Source organism: Erithacus rubecula (assembly GCF_903797595.1).
Source record: "Erithacus rubecula genome assembly, chromosome: 15".
In the NCBI taxonomy this organism is placed as follows: domain Eukaryota; kingdom Metazoa; phylum Chordata; class Aves; order Passeriformes; family Muscicapidae; genus Erithacus; species Erithacus rubecula.
The window spans coordinates 3842519-3862540 of NC_136667.1; the positions used below are offsets into that span (position 1 = coordinate 3842519).

At 42.4% G+C, this 20022-nt stretch overlaps 1 protein-coding gene across 3 annotated transcripts; it reads right to left on the reverse strand.

Moving 5' to 3' along the window:
* Window positions 1–51: 51 nt before the first annotated feature.
* ZNF711 (zinc finger protein 711) lies at window positions 52–19798 on the reverse strand. 3 transcript variants are annotated; one of them, XM_079319200.1, is made up of 10 exons: window positions 19623–19798; window positions 15285–15389; window positions 14017–14547; window positions 6832–6990; window positions 5910–6056; window positions 5215–5352; window positions 4059–4106; window positions 3386–3529; window positions 2753–2922; window positions 52–2323 (listed from the first exon to the last, which is right to left on the reverse strand). In XM_079319200.1, exons 2-10 carry the CDS (start codon window positions 15361–15363, stop codon window positions 1745–1747), a joined length of 1995 nt encoding a protein of 664 aa, XP_079175326.1. In that variant the 5' UTR covers window positions 15364–15389; window positions 19623–19798; the 3' UTR covers window positions 52–1744. The 3 variants fall into 3 exon arrangements, with proteins under 3 accessions (XP_079175326.1, XP_079175324.1, XP_079175325.1); XM_079319198.1 differs by having other exon boundaries at window positions 52–2922; window positions 19623–19789; XM_079319199.1 differs by having other exon boundaries at window positions 52–2922; window positions 3494–3529; window positions 19623–19787.
* Between the last annotated feature and the right edge of the window lie 224 nt (window positions 19799–20022).

Genomic DNA, 20022 nt, shown 5'->3' on the forward strand with positions numbered 1-20022 from the left:
AGAATAGGACTTTCCTAAACACCATAAATGAAAAGGAAACTCCAAAAAATCTGGAGTGCAAGAGATGCATTTTATTGTATGCCCGTTACGATGAGTAACACATTTAGAAATAATAATCCCACAGAACAGTGACAATCTTATTTTACAGCGTGTACATCATTTTTTACAGCCACATAAAACACTTATTTGTCTAAGAGATTTCCCAAATTTTAACTTTCTGAAGTTTAGAAATATAAAAAAAATTTATTCTCAAGGAACTGATTCTCATCTGGTGCAAAAAACAAAATATGAACATTATCTGGAACACAAAGCCACAATATAGCATGAAGTTACAATTTCTCATGTGAACAGCTGTGTGCAAACATGAAGCAACTAAAAAAAGTAAAAAATACACATTATATGCATAACATTTATGACCAGGTTTTTCATTAAATAGCCCTAGACCAGCTCGTTATATAAGCGCCATTGGATTTGCAGCATGCTAACACAAAGCATTTTTAAAGGGATGCATATTTTAAATGTATACACTGTAAACTCAAGATCCACCTCCAAACTCTAGTGGCAGCAGATTTTTCTGGTTAAATACTGCATATATACTTTCTTACAGATTGAAAATGCATGTTTATAGCATGGTATAGATCTTTTTTTTAAAAGAATCGATTAAAAGGTGCAATTTTATGTCTATATGGAAAATTTCATATTAGGAGGTAGGACAGTAACTGTCATACCTGTTAACAACACTGCCCTAAAGAACCTCTAAGTACTTTGAATTTTAATTAAAAAACCCCTACAGTTTTCAACTGTTTTTAATATTCTTTTTAAAGAAGACTTTAAAGTAGCAAGGAAAAAAAATTAGTGTTGAGTCACAACACTATGAGCTGCATCCATTTTTATCCTTTAAAAAAAAAAAAAAAGTCAAATTCAAAGTTAATTTTGTTATATGTGCCATACTGAACAACATTCAACTTTAGTTTCAGGTAAAAAAAGGGAAATTATATACATATACATCTTTAACCCTAGCACCAGAACACCACCTCTGAGACCATAACATAATGCTCTATTTTAAACATCATATCCTGCAATAAAATAGGTTAGCAGCTTTGAAAACCAGTAAAAAAATGCTTCTTGGACCTAAACTAATAAAGGAAACCAAAAAGTTTCCTATGAAATGTTTTAAAAAAAAACCAAAACAAACCAACAAACCAAACCGAACAAGGGACACCTCCCCCAAATTTCGCCTGTTCTGGAATTCAATTTCTAGGCACAGTTGAAAACGTTGTGATGAAGTGTCTGACTAAAACTCCCCGTTCCAAACTGCACAAGAAGTGAAGAGGGGGCTCCTTTGCAAACCCTCTGGAGCTCACCCCAGCAGGGATCTGTTTCCATACTGGAGACACACGTTGGGACTGACAGAATGGGTCACACAACCAGCTCTGCCCTGTCCTCTAGACTCAGCCATGGCCAACACTGTTCACTTGGAGACATTCATCCATCTTTCTGCAAGTTTAAGACATTCATCCATCCTCTGCATTCTCTAGTGCTCTTTAGGTTCTGATCAGCAACAATCATAGGGCTACGAGATTCCCCTGCCAACCCTAATACTTTTTTTAAGACTTTTAATACAAAGAATGTAAAGTTATGGTTTAATATCAAGCTTTGAAACCAGGAGAAACAGTTCGTGAGATTTATTTTTTTCCCCAATTAGCATATCACAGTTTGTACAGTTCCTTCTGGAGCTCACCTATCAGATGATGGCCTCTTTGTGGTGCCTCATGATGTGCTGATTTTTCTCGGAGGGCCTGCGGAAGCCCTTTTTGCAGTACTCACACCTGTGGGGATAGTCTTTGGTGTGGATGGAGATGACGTGGCGCTTGAAGCCCGAGGCGTCCGTGGTGCTGTACTCACAGTACTGGCACTGGTACACCTTCCTGCCACTGTGGGTCTTCATGTGCTTCTTCAGTTCGTTCTGCTGCCTGAAGCCCCTTTTACACCTTTTGCATTTAAAAGGCAGGTCCTTGGTGTGCACGGAGAGGATGTGCCCACTGAGCACAAAGGGGTCGGAGGTTTTGAAGTCACAGTGCCGACACTGGTGGATCTTTTTCCCTTTGTGGGTCTCGCTATGCTTTTTGAGCTCCGAGGGCCGGTGGAAGCCTTTCTCACACACCTCACACTTGTGGGGAAAATCCTTGGTGTGCACCGAGATGATGTGTCGCTTCAGGTCGCTGGAGTTGGTGCTCTTGTGGTCACAGTGGGGACACTGGTGAGTCTTATGCCCTTGGAAGAGCTCGGTGTGCTGCTGCAGCTCCTTCTCGTCGGCGAAGGCCTGGGGACAGTGCTCACATTTAAAGGGCAGCTCGGTGCCGTGTTTGGTTTTGATGTGAGTTTTCAGGTTGGACTGGTCAGCACACCTGAAGGTGCAGTGCTGACACTGGTATGGCTTTTCCCCCGTGTGGGTCCTCATGTGCTTTTTCAGCTCCGAGGGGTGGCGGAAGCCCTTCCCGCACTCCACGCACACATGAGGGAAGTTCTTGCTATGGACTGCCAGCAGGTGCCTGTTGAGCAGCCCCTGCTCTGCAGTCTCATAGTCACAATATTTGCACTTGTGGAGCTTGGGCTCCTTGTCCCTCAGGATGAGTTTATTGGAACTCAACGGGCTCGCCTCTCTGTATCTTCGCGTGTACTCTGTAAACTCGTGCGTTTTATCAACTTTATTTATAAGTTTATGGCTTTCCAGATGATTGTGGAAACTTACTTTTTTGTTAGTCGTAAAGTCACAGTCTGTACACTGGTATTTCTTCTTGATCATATGATCGGGATGGTTCTTCATATGCCTTTTCAAGAATCCTCTGGATTTAAATTTTTTCCCACAAATATGACAAGGGTAAACTGTTAAGGGCTGTCCATCAGGACCTATTATAACAGCTGTTTTTGAACAAACAAAAACAAGTTATGAAGGAAACACATTTACTGATTAAGAAGTTTTAAATCAACCAAGTGCTGTTCAGATTCATGCACTTACACTTGCAGCAGAGAGAGAGTGGCTCAGTAGTTTAAAAACAACCAATCCACAGCACCTATAGTTTATATAGTTCTGTTTTAGAAACTGCTCAAACAGATCAGGAATATCACATGTGCACTGAATATAGCCATGGGTACTTTTTAATAGCTTGCAACATTCCAATGAATTGCATCAGCCCTGAGTGTACTGACTCTGAATAGCAAAAGATGACATTTTCTAGGCACAGAACTGGAGGGGGGAAGGACACAGGAAATACGCAAATCATCATTTATAGCTTTTAATTCTGCATCAGCTTAAAAAAGAGAGAAGGAATAGGACAGGAGTAAGTGGCACTCCATGACAATACCGTAACCATCCAGTGTTTACCTGTTTGCCATTGCCTGGCCTCTCCTCTCCTCCTTTTCTTGGTTTTTTGTTTGAGCACTCTATTAGTGCTAATGCTATCACAAATCTGCAGGTACTGTGTTGCATTACCGTTTTTGTTTTCTAATCGTGTATCCAAGTTATTTCCTAGAAACAAAAATTAAACACCATAAAAAACCTTAAACAACTTGTTTCTTTGGGACTGATGACTGGAATTGCACAGCAGCATTATCTACTTTTTAAAAACAAGCACTGCCCACTCCTCTACCACTAACATACATTATAAAGAAGTGTGCTAATAGGAATCACTATCTATCTTTTCTGGTAAAAGTCAAGGGTATGATTGTTTAAACATAATAATTTGGAATAATTTCTAAATGTATTACATGATTTTTACTTAACTTGTTTTTACTTTTCAACATTAACTTCTCTGCATTAACTTTTTTCTGTCTGCAAAACTACAGTAAAAACTTGGCAGTGCCTCCCAACTTCCCCACCCCCTCCAAAGGCCTACAGACATCTAGAATTGTTTTCATTCAAAACAGTAAAGAAAGACTGTGGAGTCCTTCAATATCTAATTTATGGCTCATTCTCTGCATCTCTGATTAGGAGCACTGACACAGAAATCTCTATCTTTTCAGACACTTTTAGTTTTAATGCTGTTAAAAGCTCTCACCTGCCGCTTGACCATCTTCATATCTTCGGGGAAGCCTTCTTTCATCTCCTGCAGAAAATGGTATTTTAGTCATTATTAGATAACATTCTTTTTAAAGATGCTGCTTTTGAAAGCTGATAATAAGAGAAAACTAACTCAGCTAATAAGCAACAGGTTAACCCCATCCAAGTGGGGATGTGGAGCTTGGTGTTGTGTAATTGTGAGCCTCAGGAGAGAAAATCCCATCTCTGGGAGGAGTTAACATCCACCCATCTGTGTGTGCATGCTTACCCTGCTGACTCTCCTGCTTCCCATTATTAATATGCTTGTTCCTGCAAACTTTTAACCTCATCTAGCCCCTCAGAGGTTATCTGAAGTGCACATTTGCTCCTGAGATGGAAGCACGTTATCTGGCTGGAGTAGAACAGGCAGATAAGAGGACTTGGCCCTTATCAGTCTCTTAGCACAATGGAGTTCTGGAGATGCATGAGGAATACCTCAGGAGCACATTCCTCATTTTACACTGGAAGTATTTGCTGCTTTGTGCCAAAGCTCTGTGGTTCTGAAGCACTTTACCAGCCCAACTGTTGGGGTCTCATTGCACACCAAGGAAATTTCACTAACTTGCTTAATTAATTGTAACAGAAACTATGGATAACTTGGTACCCTCTTAACAAACATTTAACACACCAAAAACCAAGGAAATTATAAAAAAAGAATAGACAGAATTCACAATATATCCCAAGACACTTTCACTATTTGAAAACAAATCACTTTTTTGTTTCTCACCTGGAGGACTAACAGGCTTAAAACATGTATATAAACTGAAATTATTAGGAACATATTTACACATTTATTCCTACTATTCCCTTTTTACAGTCTTTCCCCCTTCCTCCTACTAATGTAAAATACTTAAGGCTGTTCTTGTTTAAGACTTTCAACATTAAGCATCAAACCCCACATAATCTGTACATCTGAGCTGGGATCTGAAACAAAATCAAACTCCTAACAAGCTTTCCTTTCATCTCCATGAAACTCAACACACAGCAATCAGATGGCAGAGATCAGGAGCTGTTTCCAAACCCCAAGAACAAGGTGAGGTCATCCCAGAGATGCTGGCAGCTGGATGAGGGAGGAAATCATGGCAGGGATGTTCAGGAAAGAAAGAGGTTCCTACCGTAAGCAGCAGCCCAAGCAACGGGGACAAACGTTTTATTCACGCCAGAGTCCTCAAGCTGGGTGTCTGGAAGGGATGTGGCTTCTTCTTCCCCTACAATAACTTCCATATAAACTTCATCTGCTATTTCAGCACAGCCTGGATGAAGGGAGGAGAATAAATTTTTAATTTTATTCTGTCTGTCCTAACTTTTCCTTCATTTAATTTGCTCTCGCTCTAATTGATACCCATTATAAATTAATTTTCTTCCTTTGGCATTTAGGGGATCATTGTTTATTCAGATATTCCTTAAAGAGAGAAAAAATGTATGAATAAGTATTAATCCAAAACAAATACCCACAAAATTGCCTATACAGAAACTCATGAACTTGCAACTGATGACATTTGTCACTTTGTCAGAAAGCTGCTTAATTCACAGAAGGAAAATAGAGAAGTAAGAAGTTTGACCAACCTCATTAACTTCATCCATGGACATGTTAAATATAAGTAATGAAATGATTGCACACAGCATGCACTAAGTGCATCATCTTTAAAATAACTAGAGCCTGCTTTTAATTTTAGGGAAGGTGAGCTTAGTTTTCTACTACTTCACACTGAAGAATTCTTCAGAAAAAAATTAAAAATGTCCTTGAAAGTGATGCCTATATGGGTGTACAAACAGCATGAGAAACAAAAATGTTTCTTATTATGCTTACTGATATCTTCATCTTCCTGAGAAGAGTCCTTAACAGCCATGTAAACCATTTTTTCTCGCTGCATTCTCCCAACACCTCCCTGTTCAATGACTCCAGCCACAGAATGGCCATTGTGAAAGTCACTCTCAGTGACAATTTCTGTCCCACCTTGAACAAAAAGAAGTTACACACATTAAGTCAATGTGAACAAAGCCACTGGTGAGATTAATTTCAGATCCAAGTATTTTTTTTTTACTTGCTGGGATCACCTTCCTGAGAGCAGCTCTGAGAACACCCCTGCTGGGAATTACTCCTCAGCCATCAGAGATTTTGGTTCTCCCTGCTGCTGCAGTCTGTCCCTTCTGTCCCTGGAGACTGAGAGCCCAGCCCAGAGGAACAAACTGTATTTTGGGAACAGGGCCTGGGAATGATCCAGAGGTTTCAGCTCCAAGAACAAACAAGAGGAGGATTTTGCTTTTCAGGAACAGACACAGTGAGTTGTGCATCCCCTCAGAGCACTGGGATTGCTGGTCTGTCCATGGGGAAAGGGAACTGCAGAGAATTCTGAGTCCCTTGGTTCACCTGCAGACCCAGAAATCCTCCCCTCTCTGCAAAGGCCACCAAAGGATCCCACCAACAAAAGGGATCCACTCCAGAGGCTCTGCTGTGCTGACACACTAGTCTTGAAAACTCAGAGAGAAGCAGCAGCTGAAGAAACAGCTGCAGACACACAGGCACTTCTACATTTGGGCTTTGGCTGCCTGAAAATAGCCCTGCCAATCACAAAAGAACTCGAGATTAATCCACACCCAGCATTTGCTGCCTCCACAAATGTCACATTCTACAAAACACTCCAGTCACTGGATTACATGGAATGAAGAACAAACAGAAAGACCCTGAAACACTTGACACTACTGAAAGAATAAACAGGATTTCAAGGTACCTATTTCAACATCATCTTCAGCTTCAGCTTTAAATATGTAGACTTTGATAACTTCTGAACCAAAGCCATCATCTTTAGCAACATCATCATTTGCCACCTCAGTACTGATCTTCAAGGGAGTGCTTCCTATATGGTCCAATTTCTCTCCAACATCATCCACTGCAAAGAGATGAGAATAATAATGAGGTTCAAACACATTTTTAGAATTCAAAGCAATCAGTAGCATGATTTTCTCCTCTATTCTCCCCATGCACAGGAAAGGTTTGTGTTCATAAGTAGCCTTTAAAAGCAGCTCATCTCAAGAAATTTAAAAGAGATTCCAGAAGTTCAGTATTTTATTGCAACTCAGGAAACACAGCAGGAATTACAGAGTGAAGGACACAAGAGGGAGCTTGTCATCAAAGGGAGTGAGATAACTGGTTATGGCTGAAGCTGTTATTCTTAGAAAGCAAAAATTTATCAATAATTAAAAATAAATATCTATGCAAAAGTGTTAAAAATTAACCCAGAATTTCCTGATACAGTCTAAGAGTTCTCAAAAGTTTCACTCTGATGAACAGTGACTAAAATTTGTGGGGTGTGATGACTTGGGGTATATTCACAGCTAAAGAAGTGTGCATCAAAAATCTGACTGTATTTTCTCCCTGAAAGAAATGATGATTTTATCCACTTTATCACTTAAAAACATACACATTAATGAAGATTGATGCATGATATACACCCGATTAAAAGATGCAGTGACAAAAAATCCAAATACAACTATGAGAGACTGACTTCTCATTCTTTACACAACTCACTCACTGATTATTTGGTTTATACATTCAGAATGTTCATTTAATTTCTAAGGAAAAAAAAAAACAAAACAAAACATCCAAACTATTAGAAGCAACACATTTTGATAAAAAGGGCATTCACAGAGATACACCTCAAATTGCCAACACAGAGGGCACTGAACTCAGCATCTCTCTGACAAATGCACTGACACACTTCTCACTGAGGATAAATTTAGCTCCTGTGCAGATGGTCAACACAACCCTGTGCAGTGCTGAACACCCACTGAAGTCCTCTAAATAGAGAATCCCACAAAATGTAGATAAAATCTGAATGAAATGCATTCCAGGGAAACAGCATCTTGCTGCACATGTAACATTAAAAGAGGTGTGCACTAAGCAAAGAAAAACTCCTTAAAATGAGCACTGAGGTGACAGCAGAGCTTCCATCTCCACAGGGACACCCAGGCTCTGACCCCTGGGAAAAGCTGGTTCCCCTGGCATGGCTGCAGGGCCCCCAACCCCTCCCAGTTCCTGCTCCCAGGGCACTGGGGGCTGCTCCCAGCAGCTGCTTTAACCCCATGGGCACTGGGCTAAACTGGAGTCACGGGAAAGCTGGGGGGAGTCAAGAGAGGTGGGAAGGAGAAGGTGCAGCAGGGGAGTGAGAATCCACCCCAGCAATCCCAAACTAAACTCTTCCCACTCATGGGCAGGATTCCACAGACACCCACCCAGCTCACAGCACTGGAAACCTCATTCCTATTCACAAATCTTGCATTGCACCATGTGAGTGGAGCAGTTACAGAGGACAGAGCTGGATAAAACGTAGGTAAGCACAAGAAAATATCTGGTTTAGTTTTAGAACCTCTGTGAAGTGTATACTCCGATGAAAATTAATATTCTGAGTTGGAAGGGACCCACAAGGATCATCAAGTCCCACTCTTTAAGGGAATGATCCATATGAGGATTGATCCCACAACTCTGCTGTTATCAGCACCAGCTTCTATAACCTGAAACATCTATGGAAAACATTTTAAAAATGCTGTTTTTGCTGTTTGGTGGGGTTTGGGTTTGGTTTTTTTTGGTAACTAATGAATTAATTCCATTCTGAAAAAATATCAAATATGGATCAGGAAAGAAATTTCCTCAGGAAGAGAGTTTTTTGCTTTTTTAATTAAAAAAACTTCCTCAATCTCTACTGAAATCCATGCCAGGAACAGCAGCACCTTAAGGAGTCTGAACGTGCTGCCTGATGTTTGTGTGACCTGGCAGGACACTGGGACAGTCAGAGCACAAACACTGAGAGCCACAGCAGAGAACCTGCAATTCTCTGACACTTCACTTTCCCAGCAGCAGGCATTAAACCCTTTACATAAATCCTTTACATCCACTGTGGGGGTGTGACTGCACCTGTTAATTGACATTTTTTATGCTGCCAGAATGGGGTTGTCAGAAGAGACAAAAGTGGAGATGCTGAAATTCCCTTGCCTTGGAATAAATATTTCAATGCATTTACTAAGCATGAATCTATTAATTTTTTTTTTCCTGCAAGGCTTTTAACATTTATAAAATTTTCTTATGCATGTTCTAGAAAATTATAAGTTTCATTTAACATAATGACCATTCCCACTGCATGTGTGAGTGTTGGAAGGACTGCAGGTATTCTCAGTACAAGGAGGGATTTTATACCCAGCTCTATGACTGCCAAAAAGAGAATTTCAAAGCTTACAAACCCTGAACATTTAGAACTGGGAGGTGGTAATAAAGTTCTTTCCAAATCTGCAACTCAAGCAACACCAATTTGTTCTAAATTCATATATTTTATAAACATAGCACATTACCAGTTTAACAGAAGGAAGTATTTCTGTCCTGGGAAGTTACTCAACAACAACAACTTCCTGCTGAACAGGGGAGTTACCACATGTGTGACTGGAAATTTTCTTCATGGAAAAATTTCCAACTATTTAACTAATAATAATGTGACAGTGACTGTGCACCACTATGGGGCTGGGGAAATAATGTAAGAAAAAATCTCACCATTTTAGATAGTTACCAGGACAAACTGCAATGCAATAAACATTACATGAAGGAAAAAAAAAGAGGAATTTTTCAATTTTTTAAAGAATGTTTTCAGCAAAAGAGAACTTCAAAACATGAATAGACCATGTACACTCACATATTCATTAGCTTTAATATTGGCTATAAAGCACCCAAATCTTCAATAACCTTTAAAAATAGGGAGTTCTGTTTCAGAGAGGCAAACTTAGAACAGTATTTTTAACATTTGTGGTTAACTTCTACACTATTAACCATCCCGTGCATTCTCAAAAAAGAATCAGTCTTTAAAATTTAAGCTAAAAAAATGGAAACATATTAGGAAGTTTGGGTATCCAGGGCCTCTGGATTATTTTTCTAAAGAAGCAAATGTGCAATATAGCAAAATATGGAAAAGATCATCTGGGCTGAGAAAATGATATCAATATAGACTGTTATCTGTAAGATGTTGCTTTTTGTTTCAAATACAACAAAACACACTGAATTGGCAATTGCTTTTGCTTCAAACCCATGTAAATCTCATGGTTTCCATCTACCTTTTAAACAGATTCAGGTAAGAGGAAAACAATACAGCAGGACAAGCAATCTTTGTCAGGTTCCAAAATACTATTTTTTTTAGAACAGCTCATGAAAATGTTCTAAGTAAATTCTTACTTCAGTCACTGCTAACCCATCAGTGCTAAATTCTGTGCTGCTTTTCCCAGGGATAGCTCAGGGGAACAGGGAATGCTTGCTTCCTCTCTGTCAATGGAATACCAAAGTGTCTTCCAGCTCTGACTCACCCACCAGAAGCACTACATGTTATTATCTGGCCCCTTAAAATAAACTGAAAACACACAACAGAGAACCTCCATAAATAGATGCTGAATCCTCCCGAGCGAACAAGCTTTAAAGGAAAACTCAGCACACTCCCAGTGTTAAACTTACCTGGCTTGGCTGTTTTCAGGTGTGTGATGTCCAGATTCACCGTGGATTGCCAGCTCCCAATCCATGTGATGCCTCACATGCACTATGCTGGTGATGCCACAGCCACCAGAGGGGCAACACGAGGGCAAGGTAAGTCCCAGCTTTGACAATTCTCCGGGTTTTTCTAATGTCTGATCTACTTAAGTCCCATAGGTTCAAATAGAGGAGTAGGAATCCTAAAATGTTTAGCAAACCAGGCAACAGTGTAAGACACTACAAAGGAGGTGTTGGTGGCACAGTACCTTAGCCCCGGGCCAGCTCCAGTGAGGTCAGTGGTGGCTCTGAGGTCACCAGCATAGTGCATGGGGCCGGCACGCGGAGCGGGGGCTGGCAACCCGCCGTGCGTCTGAATATCGCAAACCTGAAAAACAAAAAGGGGAGGCTTCACTCCACTGTGCCCTGCAGCTGTGCTGCTCACAGCTCCATCTCACTGACAGGCCTGGGGGCAGGGGCACACACTGCTCTGGGGGGCAGCTCCTTCTTATCCAGGTGTTCTGATGGTTTAAAGCAAAGGATCGTCAACACCCCCTGGTATTCGTGTTGTGAACGTATCAAAAATGGATTTTTTGGTATTCGTGTTGTGAACGTATCAAAAATGGATTTTTTGGTATTCGTGTTGTGAACGTATCAAAAATGGATTTTTTAAGTCCTATGCTTATAAAGGAGGTTTGAAAAAGCTGAATTTGTCTATAAAGCAGGTTTGAAAAAGCTGAATTTGTCTGCAGAGTGGTGATAATGTTCCAATGAAAATTTCCAACCACAAAACCATGCAGAGGTAGTCACGCTACTATCAAGATGAACTTACTATTGTCCAAATAGTATTTACACAGAAAATGCAATTACCTGAAGTGTATAAAGTATCCACATGGGAATGTCACCTCAAAATGGTGAAAAATCAACTTTCAGTAAAGCCCCTTCCAACCCAACCCATTCTGTGGTTCTGTCATTTAAGCTGTAACTCCCAACAAGCATAAGGAAAATCAAAATTCCACTGTCAGTTCCATACCCTGAAATGCCATATTTTGGTAGTTCCCACATGTGTTCCACGGAACAACTCATGGTATTCCCTAAGGGCATATCTGGCATTTTATGTCTCCCCTTTTCAGATGCTAAATTTCATTAAAAGACACCTAATTTTATGAGATTCTTTAGAAGTATCACTTTGATGTGATTTACATAATAAAAACAGTTCAACAGTTCTATATATACACCCCAAATGAAATACTAGAAAATTCACTTTCAGCAATATTGACAGCATTTGACAACTGAATATATATAATAAAAAGTTTTGACCTGCTTGATAAATGGAGGCCTTCATCTATTCTACAGAATACATTATCTCCACAAATAAAACAAATTCAAGGGTAATATTTAAACAATAAAAAAACTAACAACTGCATAAGAATGATTCATTACCACTGACAGAAACACAACAGCAGACACCTTGTGGGGTCGGGCTGGCATCCCCAGTACAACACAGGCTCAAAACTTGGGGAACACAACAGAGCTCAAAGACCTTTATCAGTGATCTAGATGAAGGGATCAGCTTTGTAGATGACTGAGTTGGAAGGGTTGATGCTGGAGGTGGGAAGCTCTGCAGGGGAGTCTGGACAGGCTGGAACCATGGGCTGAGGAAATTGTGGGGGTTCACAAGTGCCAGGTCCTGCCCTGGGGTCACAAGAACCCCACAGAAAGCTCCAGGCTGGGGCAGAGGGGCTGGGAAAGGCCCAGGGGGTGCTGGTGACACGGGCTGGACATGAACCCAGGGCTGCCCAGGTGGGCAGAGGTGGAGTCCCCATCCCTGGAGGGATCCAAAAACCATGTGCATGTGGCCCTTGGTCAGTGGTGGCCCTGGCAGTGCTGGGAGAATGATTAAACTCAATAATCTTACAGCTCTTTCCCAACCTAAATGATTGTATGACTGCCTTAAATTTATCCAAATGATTACTTAAAACAAAATCCTAGATGAATAATGTAGCTCCCAACTGTGACTATTCAGGCACATCACAATTACACGTATATAAAAATTTAATCTGTTGAAAACTAGGTCTAAAATGGCTTTGAAACATTGTGAAAGCCAAGCTTGAGAAGTCCTGACAAAACCATGAACGTGTCAGACACGTGGGGCCATCAGGTAACTGAAAGCTTCAGCTGCTCTGGTCCAAGAGCAGGATCATCAGCATCAATCACACTCATCTCTCTCAGAAGGCATCCCAAAGATCACTGCATTTACAGTGACAAGTTACAGAATGAACTCATCCTAACTACTGTCAGAAAGGAATTTGTTCAGTGAAACAACTGGCAGTAAAAATGGTGTTCCTTTCATTACAAAACCATGATTTTTTTCTGTTGCCTTATAGACTAATTTTTGAAGTTCTTTTTCAAAAACCCTCTTTTTGACTGTTAGTGACAGTAATGATGGAAAGCTTTAAAAATAATTGCTGTTCATATGTACTGAATGAAAATAAATATCAAAATACATTTTGCATAAGGGACATAAATGCTATAAAAGAGGGAAATCATTATAATCACAAATAAGATGTGTCCTCTGTCTTAAAATTTTTAATAAATTCAACTTGTTGTGAACAGACAGACACTGACACACTTGGCATTGACTTTTTTTTAACATATTGCTTCTGACTAAATAAAATCTGTTTTGACCTACTCACATTTCAATCAGTGATTTCAAGAAGTAAAGAACTTTAAATTACTTGGAATGTATTTTATCAAATTTGTGTAGCAGCAACAATTAGTACCTTGGGTATAATGTAAACACTGAGGAAACACAAAGTACCCAAGGTTCTTTCAGTGGCCAACTTCAACAGGATCATATGGAATTGGATGCTGTGTGGGAACTGGAATGTGTTAATGAGCCAATCCATTAATGAGCATGACCTCTTATTTCCAAGTTCAGCCCAGAACAGCACAACAGACAATTAAATGCCCATTATAATTTTTAATACACTAAACAAACCACATTTTGTGGCCACATTGAGAAAACTTTGAGCTAGAGAATCTTTAAAAAAAATATTTCTGAGTGGATTCTCCTGATAAATCCCAATAAGTTATTTTTACACGAATCTACATAGTACTATAATATACCTGTGGTGTTTTTTAGAAAAAGGTTGTATATTCAAATTAAATGCAATGTTTAATTTTCCAAGGTGTTTTTCTTAAATCTCCTCTAACAAACATTCACACTCACTCACTCAGCAGCACCAATGTCCTTCTCTTCCTTCTTGCACCAGCGATTTTGCATCAAAACCCCCCAAATCCAAACACCAGGAATTAAGTGGGCACCCTGAGCATTCCAAGAGTCCAGCTACAGAACTCTCCCCAGCAGAGCACTTCCAGCTCAGCTCCCTCCTGCTTCCATCCACCTCTGAGCACTTACAAGATATCATCAGGTAGTCTTCGGACGTGCTCTTGCCGTCGTCGTCGTCCTCGGTTTTGATGGTGACGGTGGAGCCGGGGCCGGCGCCGGCTGCCTGGATCACGGCTTCCGAGCCCGAGCTGGCCACCAGCACCTCCTCTGACACCATGCCCGGCGACTCGGCCTCGGCCACGGCGTCCTGCACCACGTGCTCCAGGTGTCCCTCGGGGCCCGCCACCAGGTCAGCCACGAACACCTGCTCGGGCACCCGCACGCTCTCGGCCATCAGCTCGGGGGTCAGCACGTGCTCCCCGCTGTCCAGAGCCTCCTCGATGGCCACGTCGGCCTCCAGCACCGAGTCGGGGACGATGACGCCCTCGGTGACCACGTCGGTCTCGGCGATGATGTCGGGGCCCTGCACCACCTCGGCGGCCAGGCCGTGCTCCAGGCCCAGCCCCTCGTCCGTCACCACGTCCGACACCAGCACGGCCTCGGGCACCGACACCACGATGTGATCGCCGTCGATGTGAGCCGTGCCAGCCATGCCAGCCACTGCGAGCAACAGTGGGAAATGGCACCGTTAATGCTTTACCCAACGAGAGTACATGCCACACGGACACAGATGCAAAAATCTGTCACTTCTCCACATCTGAATTTTGCATTTCACCCAATAAACACTGTCCAAAGCGACCCTTCTGTACAAGTTAAGATAAACAAAACACACCAAGACATAATGTGGAGTTTGTCCCCAAAATTAGCATCTGTTAAAAACTAAAGGCCAATTTACAATTCGGTCTCTTTTTTTTTCAATTCTCAGTTGGAATGTGAGCCTTCACAGAATTCTTGTGTGACACTGGAAGTGTGGTAACAAGCCATTAATTGCTGTTACAATAAAAGGACTCGTTCTTTGGACTGCAAGGGCCTTGTTAAAAATAAACACTCAGTTTTATGCAATATTTACAGTAAAATTTCCAACAACTTGCCACATCACAAGGAATGGCTGGAGGTAGAAACCTGGTTTTCATTACCAGACTGGACTGGCCAGTCGTATTTGCAGGCTACTTTTCTAGACATAACAAAAAATGCTCAGTGAACTATTTGAACACATAAACAGCAGTTTTAATCTTGAAAACTCAATAAAATAGTTCTAATCAGAATCTTTAAACGTAATTAACATTATTCAGTGTTGTAATTCAAACACAAATATCCTGGTATAGACATGGTCGTTCCCAATACCTGAGATCATCTCCTGGATTTTACTTATAATTTTTAATAGTTAAAATGTTTACCAAAGTCTTGCATGATCATAGTGTGAGGCATTTTGGATTCCTGTGTTTGCAATCCAAGACTTCCACCACCTGGATCCATATTCAGCCAAATTCATTCACAAATAACTGCAATAAAACAAAAATGAGAATTTATGTTTAACAGTGCTCTTGTGTTGATCAGCTTTGTTGGATTGATGTGTTACACTGACAAACACAGAGAAGTATTTACCCAAAGATTCAAGAAAACCATAAGCAATACTTCACACAATTCACGTTGCTATTTTGATTTCTAGTCATTGACAATATATATAATAATATATAACAATAAATATCAGCAATTGTGCACAAAGCAGCTTCTGTTCTGCCCCTGTCTGTACAGACTCATTAACTAATTATCAAGACTGGTGATTCTGGATGTGTGGAGCTACAATGAAGAAAGTGGATAATTGTATTGGGAGTATCAATTTTTCCAATTCTTTCAGAATTTGGATATATGAGGAACTTCCAAACCAACTTTAATGTGTAAATTTAATTGGAGGTGCAGAGTCTGTCTGACAAGCTACACAAAGTCACTCCCAGAGCAGGAGAAAGCTCTGTATCATTTGAGTGCTCCCATTAAACACAAGAGAAGAGCATAAAATCAGCATTCCAGCACTGCTACCAAACACTGAAGTGTGGGGGTTCTGAATTCTTTTGCAATTTGCTGCAACCCAGAGGACTTTATTTGAGTTCTCAGTGCAGACAAAGTGAAGCACCCACAAAAAGAGCTCAAGGCTTTCACAGATAAAAAAATCTGAAGCTTGAAAAAATCTCTGTTGCACAAGACTAAAATCTTGTACTTTCCTGCCCTCTCATATCCAAGAATCAGAAAAAGTGAGAGAATCAGGGAGCAGGTACAAAGATTTAGGAGTTGTGGAAGTGAATGCAGTCAGAGCTCAGAATTGTGAGTGGAGCAGAGAGGAGCAGGGAGTACAAATCTTCCTCTGTCCAAGGATGGCAATTGCAAGGAAAAGCCACTGATCCACCCCAAGGTTTGAATTAAAGAATATGAAAAAAGTCAAACATTATAAATGAGGAAAGTTGGCAAGGATTTTACTAATTCAATTCCACCCCAAAATCAAATTCTTTCAGCAGTGTAAGGATCACAAAGCACCTCCAGAACCTCAGTGCAATGCTCCATCACTCCCAAATTACCACCACAGCATCCAAAATTCTCCCTGTAGCTAATGGATCCTTGCTAGTACAAAATATAATGCAGCTCTACAGCATAAATAGCTCATTTAACTATTTCAGAATTAAGGCAATATCTAACATCTCCTGACCACAACCTTTACATTCAGAGAATCCTTTTTTCAGAGTAAATGGATATGAAAAATTATCTTAATATCAATCTGAGATCAATGGAGAATATGTCAGACTTTTTTTCCTTCTCAACATGCAACTTATTTTCAGATTCAATCATTAGATGCACAGCTCTATTATGTATTGTGGCACACAATAAAATTTAATATAAAGTAGAACTGTAATTTGAATTTAAATTTCTGCAGGGAAAGCAAATTATCAGTAAAAGAGTATTTTCCTGGTAGGTAACAGGACCAGAAAAAGAACCAAAGTCATGGGATGGCACCTCCCCTAAAATCAAGAGATGGATGATGACACACTGGCAACAACCTTGCTGAAGCTGTACCAACCCTGTGAAGAATGTTCCTGCAAACCCTCACTGCAGACAAAGGATGGACTTGAATCAACCACCCAATCACAAATTTCTTTTTTATATCAGCTTGGGGATCTTCAAGGAATGCAGTGGCAGCAGGAAAAGCCCCTCCTGCTACTGCTGTTGGAGTGAGGCTGCCCCAAACTGGCTGTTCTGCTCTCAGGATGCAGCAGTGCAGATGATGCAGTTTCACATGGCACACATGCAAGCAAATCTTGTTATTGAGAGCAGCAAAAAAATGCAGTGCAGTGATTAATTGTGTCTCTTCTCAGCTTCCTCCTGTAGTACACTGTGTAACACACCCACACCACCACAGACAGATCCAATCATGGCTTTGGAAAGGGAGAAATCGGGCAGAAAGCTGCAATTCCACACCCTGTCACAATCCCAAACTTATTCGTTCCTCTCTTTCTCTAACTTGTAACATCTCAAGTTTTTCCTCTCCTTTTCTTTTCCTTTTCTCCTTTAAGTATTTCAAGACAGTGAAAATGTTTTATTAGCATCAGCCAATAAAATATTCACTTTACGTTATTCCATTAATTTTTTAAATTGATTTTTTTTTAAATTACAGCATGCTATCTTGGCTCAGGAAAAAGCACATTATCATCACATCCCAAAATGAAGTATTTCATGCAACCTACACTGAGACTCTCAGAGCAATGTCTCAAGGCTACATTTTTAAAATATGTCTGTATCTGGAATGGTTTTGCTTTTCTGAAAAATAACAGTACTCTTTCTAATGAGCCTGAGGTTCATTTCCAATCTATTTCAGCTCTTTATGCCAAAGCTCTTCCTTAGATGGGGCTCAGCAGAGACAAGCAATGAATTTTAGAGTAGAAGGGATATCTGACCTCTCTAACTGCAACTGTAAATTACTCCTGCACATGGCATTTTTTAAAATCAAGGATAATGGCTGGCAGTTTGGAATGACCTAAGGACATAACAGCAACACTCAACTGAAAAACTGGTGAAAGTTCCCAGGATACATTGATCTGTTCTTAGCTTACTCTTCCTAGAGAAAATATCACAAAATAACCAGGAATATTTTCATTTTAGAGAGAGTTTAAGAAAGCACTCAAAAATGCAAAGATGTTCAGTAAAGCATTTTGAGGAGGAGGAATAACAACCAATGCTTCAGCACTTCTATCGTTCCCAGGAAAAACAGGGTGTCATTGGTGTTCCCAGGGGGAAAAGGAAACTCCCAATCCCTGTGCTGGCTTCCAGGCATTGTTGTTACATTTCAAATGTGTACAACATAAACATTTCTACAGAACACCAATTACAACACGCCAATTACAGCTTAAATACATGCTCTTTATTTATGCAGCTTTAGGAATACATTTTGTGTGGCCCTGTAAATGTTAAGCATCTCCCCAATTTACATACATCTTTATTCCCAGTAGGTTCAGGTGATGTATTTTCACATGAAGCCTAATTGCATGGTCAGACCTTAATCTCTCCTTTAAAAGAGTGGATTTCTTCTAAATAATTGACATCTTGTTTACCCGCTCCAAAGGAAAACACATCATCATCATGCATTGCTGGTGTTTTGAATATTCACAAACCGCATATGAGATTTGCATTAAAGCAAAAGGACCAGGCTCAGACATAGAGCAATGGAACAATAAATAAACTTCTACGCCGTTGAAAAATACGAACCAGATGCTGTGCAACCATCTAATGTCTTAACATTCAAGCTGAAAAACAAAAAAAAAAATCCTCCTCTGATGACACAGTTTTCATTTTTCCGCCCCTAATTCTAATGCAGCAACTGACAGAAACGCAATGAGAAACGTCCTGCTTGCGCAAAAAATCTTAATTAGAAAACCCTAATTAATAAAACAACGTGCAGGTTTACACAGACCATTGGTAGAGAACAGACTGGGTATAAAAAAACCACCATATCCATTTTAAAGTCCTTTATTGTGTCCACCTAGGAAGCACCACGACAACTTACACTGTAAACCTATGCAAAACGCCAGACAAAACCAGCGAACGGGATTTTGTCTCGCTGCCTGAAAGGCGCTAAAGGTTCTCAATACAAAATAATAAATTGGGGAGGGGAAATTTTTTTTTGCATCTCCGCGTTGCGGCAATAAAACTTCCCGTAGTCCGAATGCCGGGCAGAGCTGCGGGGGCTGCCGGTGTCCGGCGCTTCCCGGCGCTTCCCGGCGGCTCCCGGCGCTTCCCTCCCTCCTTCCCTCCCTCCCTCCCGCGCGTGCCCGGTGCGGGCGCGCCCGCGGTGCCGCCGGGGCGGGGGGAGGCGGCGGAGGGAGCGCGGGGACAAAGGGGCGGCTGTCCCGCGGCGGTGCGGGCCGAGAGGCGGGGACGGCGCCGGAGAACGCCGTCCCGCCGGGAATAACCCGCTCCCGGCCGGGATAACGCCGTCCCGCGGCCCCGAGCCGCGGCCTCCCCGCCCCGCCGGCGCGGCCGACATCTTGTGTTCCGCCATTTTCTGCCCGCCCGCGCGGCCCCTCCGCCGCCGGGCCCGCCCGCACCACCCGCCCGCCTCGGCACCGGCGGGCCCGGCCGGGGCTCCCCCGCCTGCCCGCCCAGGGGCGGCCGCGGCCCGCAGCCGCCGCGGCGGCGGTGCCGGAGCGCGGCCTGCGCGGCTCCACCGTGCCCGTGCCCGTGCCCCGGCTCACCTGTGCAGGCCCGGGGTGCGCCGGGCCCGCGGGACGCGCCGGGGCCGGGCCGGGCCTGGGCCCGCTCCGCCCGCAGCCTGGGCCGGGCGGCGGCCGCGAGCGCGCGCGGCCCCGCTCCGCTCCCCCCGCACGTCACGCGCGCCCCCGCGCGCCGAGCAGGCGCAGCCGCCGCCGCCCCCTCAGACCCCCCCGCGCCCCCGGCACCGTGAGGGGACCGCGGGGGCACCCCGCTCCCAACCGGGGCACCGTGAGGAGACCCCGCTCCCAACCGGGGCACCGTGAGGGGACCGCGGGGGCACCCCACTCCCAACCGGGGCACCGTGAGGGGACCGCGGGGGCACCCCGCTCCTACCTGGGGCACTGTTAAGAGTAATTAGGGGAGTTCTCCACCCCACACTCG

Coding starts and splice junctions, on each gene's coding strand:
- ZNF711 (XM_079319198.1), bottom strand. CDS start 15,363: ATGGATCCAGGTGGTGGAAGTCTTGGATTGCAAACACAGGAATCCAAA. Junction 14,548..15,284: donor TATGATCATGCAAGACTTTG/GTAAACATTTTA, acceptor TGTTGCTCGCAG/TGGCTGGCATGGCTGGCACG. Junction 6,057..6,831: donor TGAAGATGATGTTGAAATAG/GTACCTTGAAAT, acceptor TTTTTGTTCAAG/GTGGGACAGAAATTGTCACT.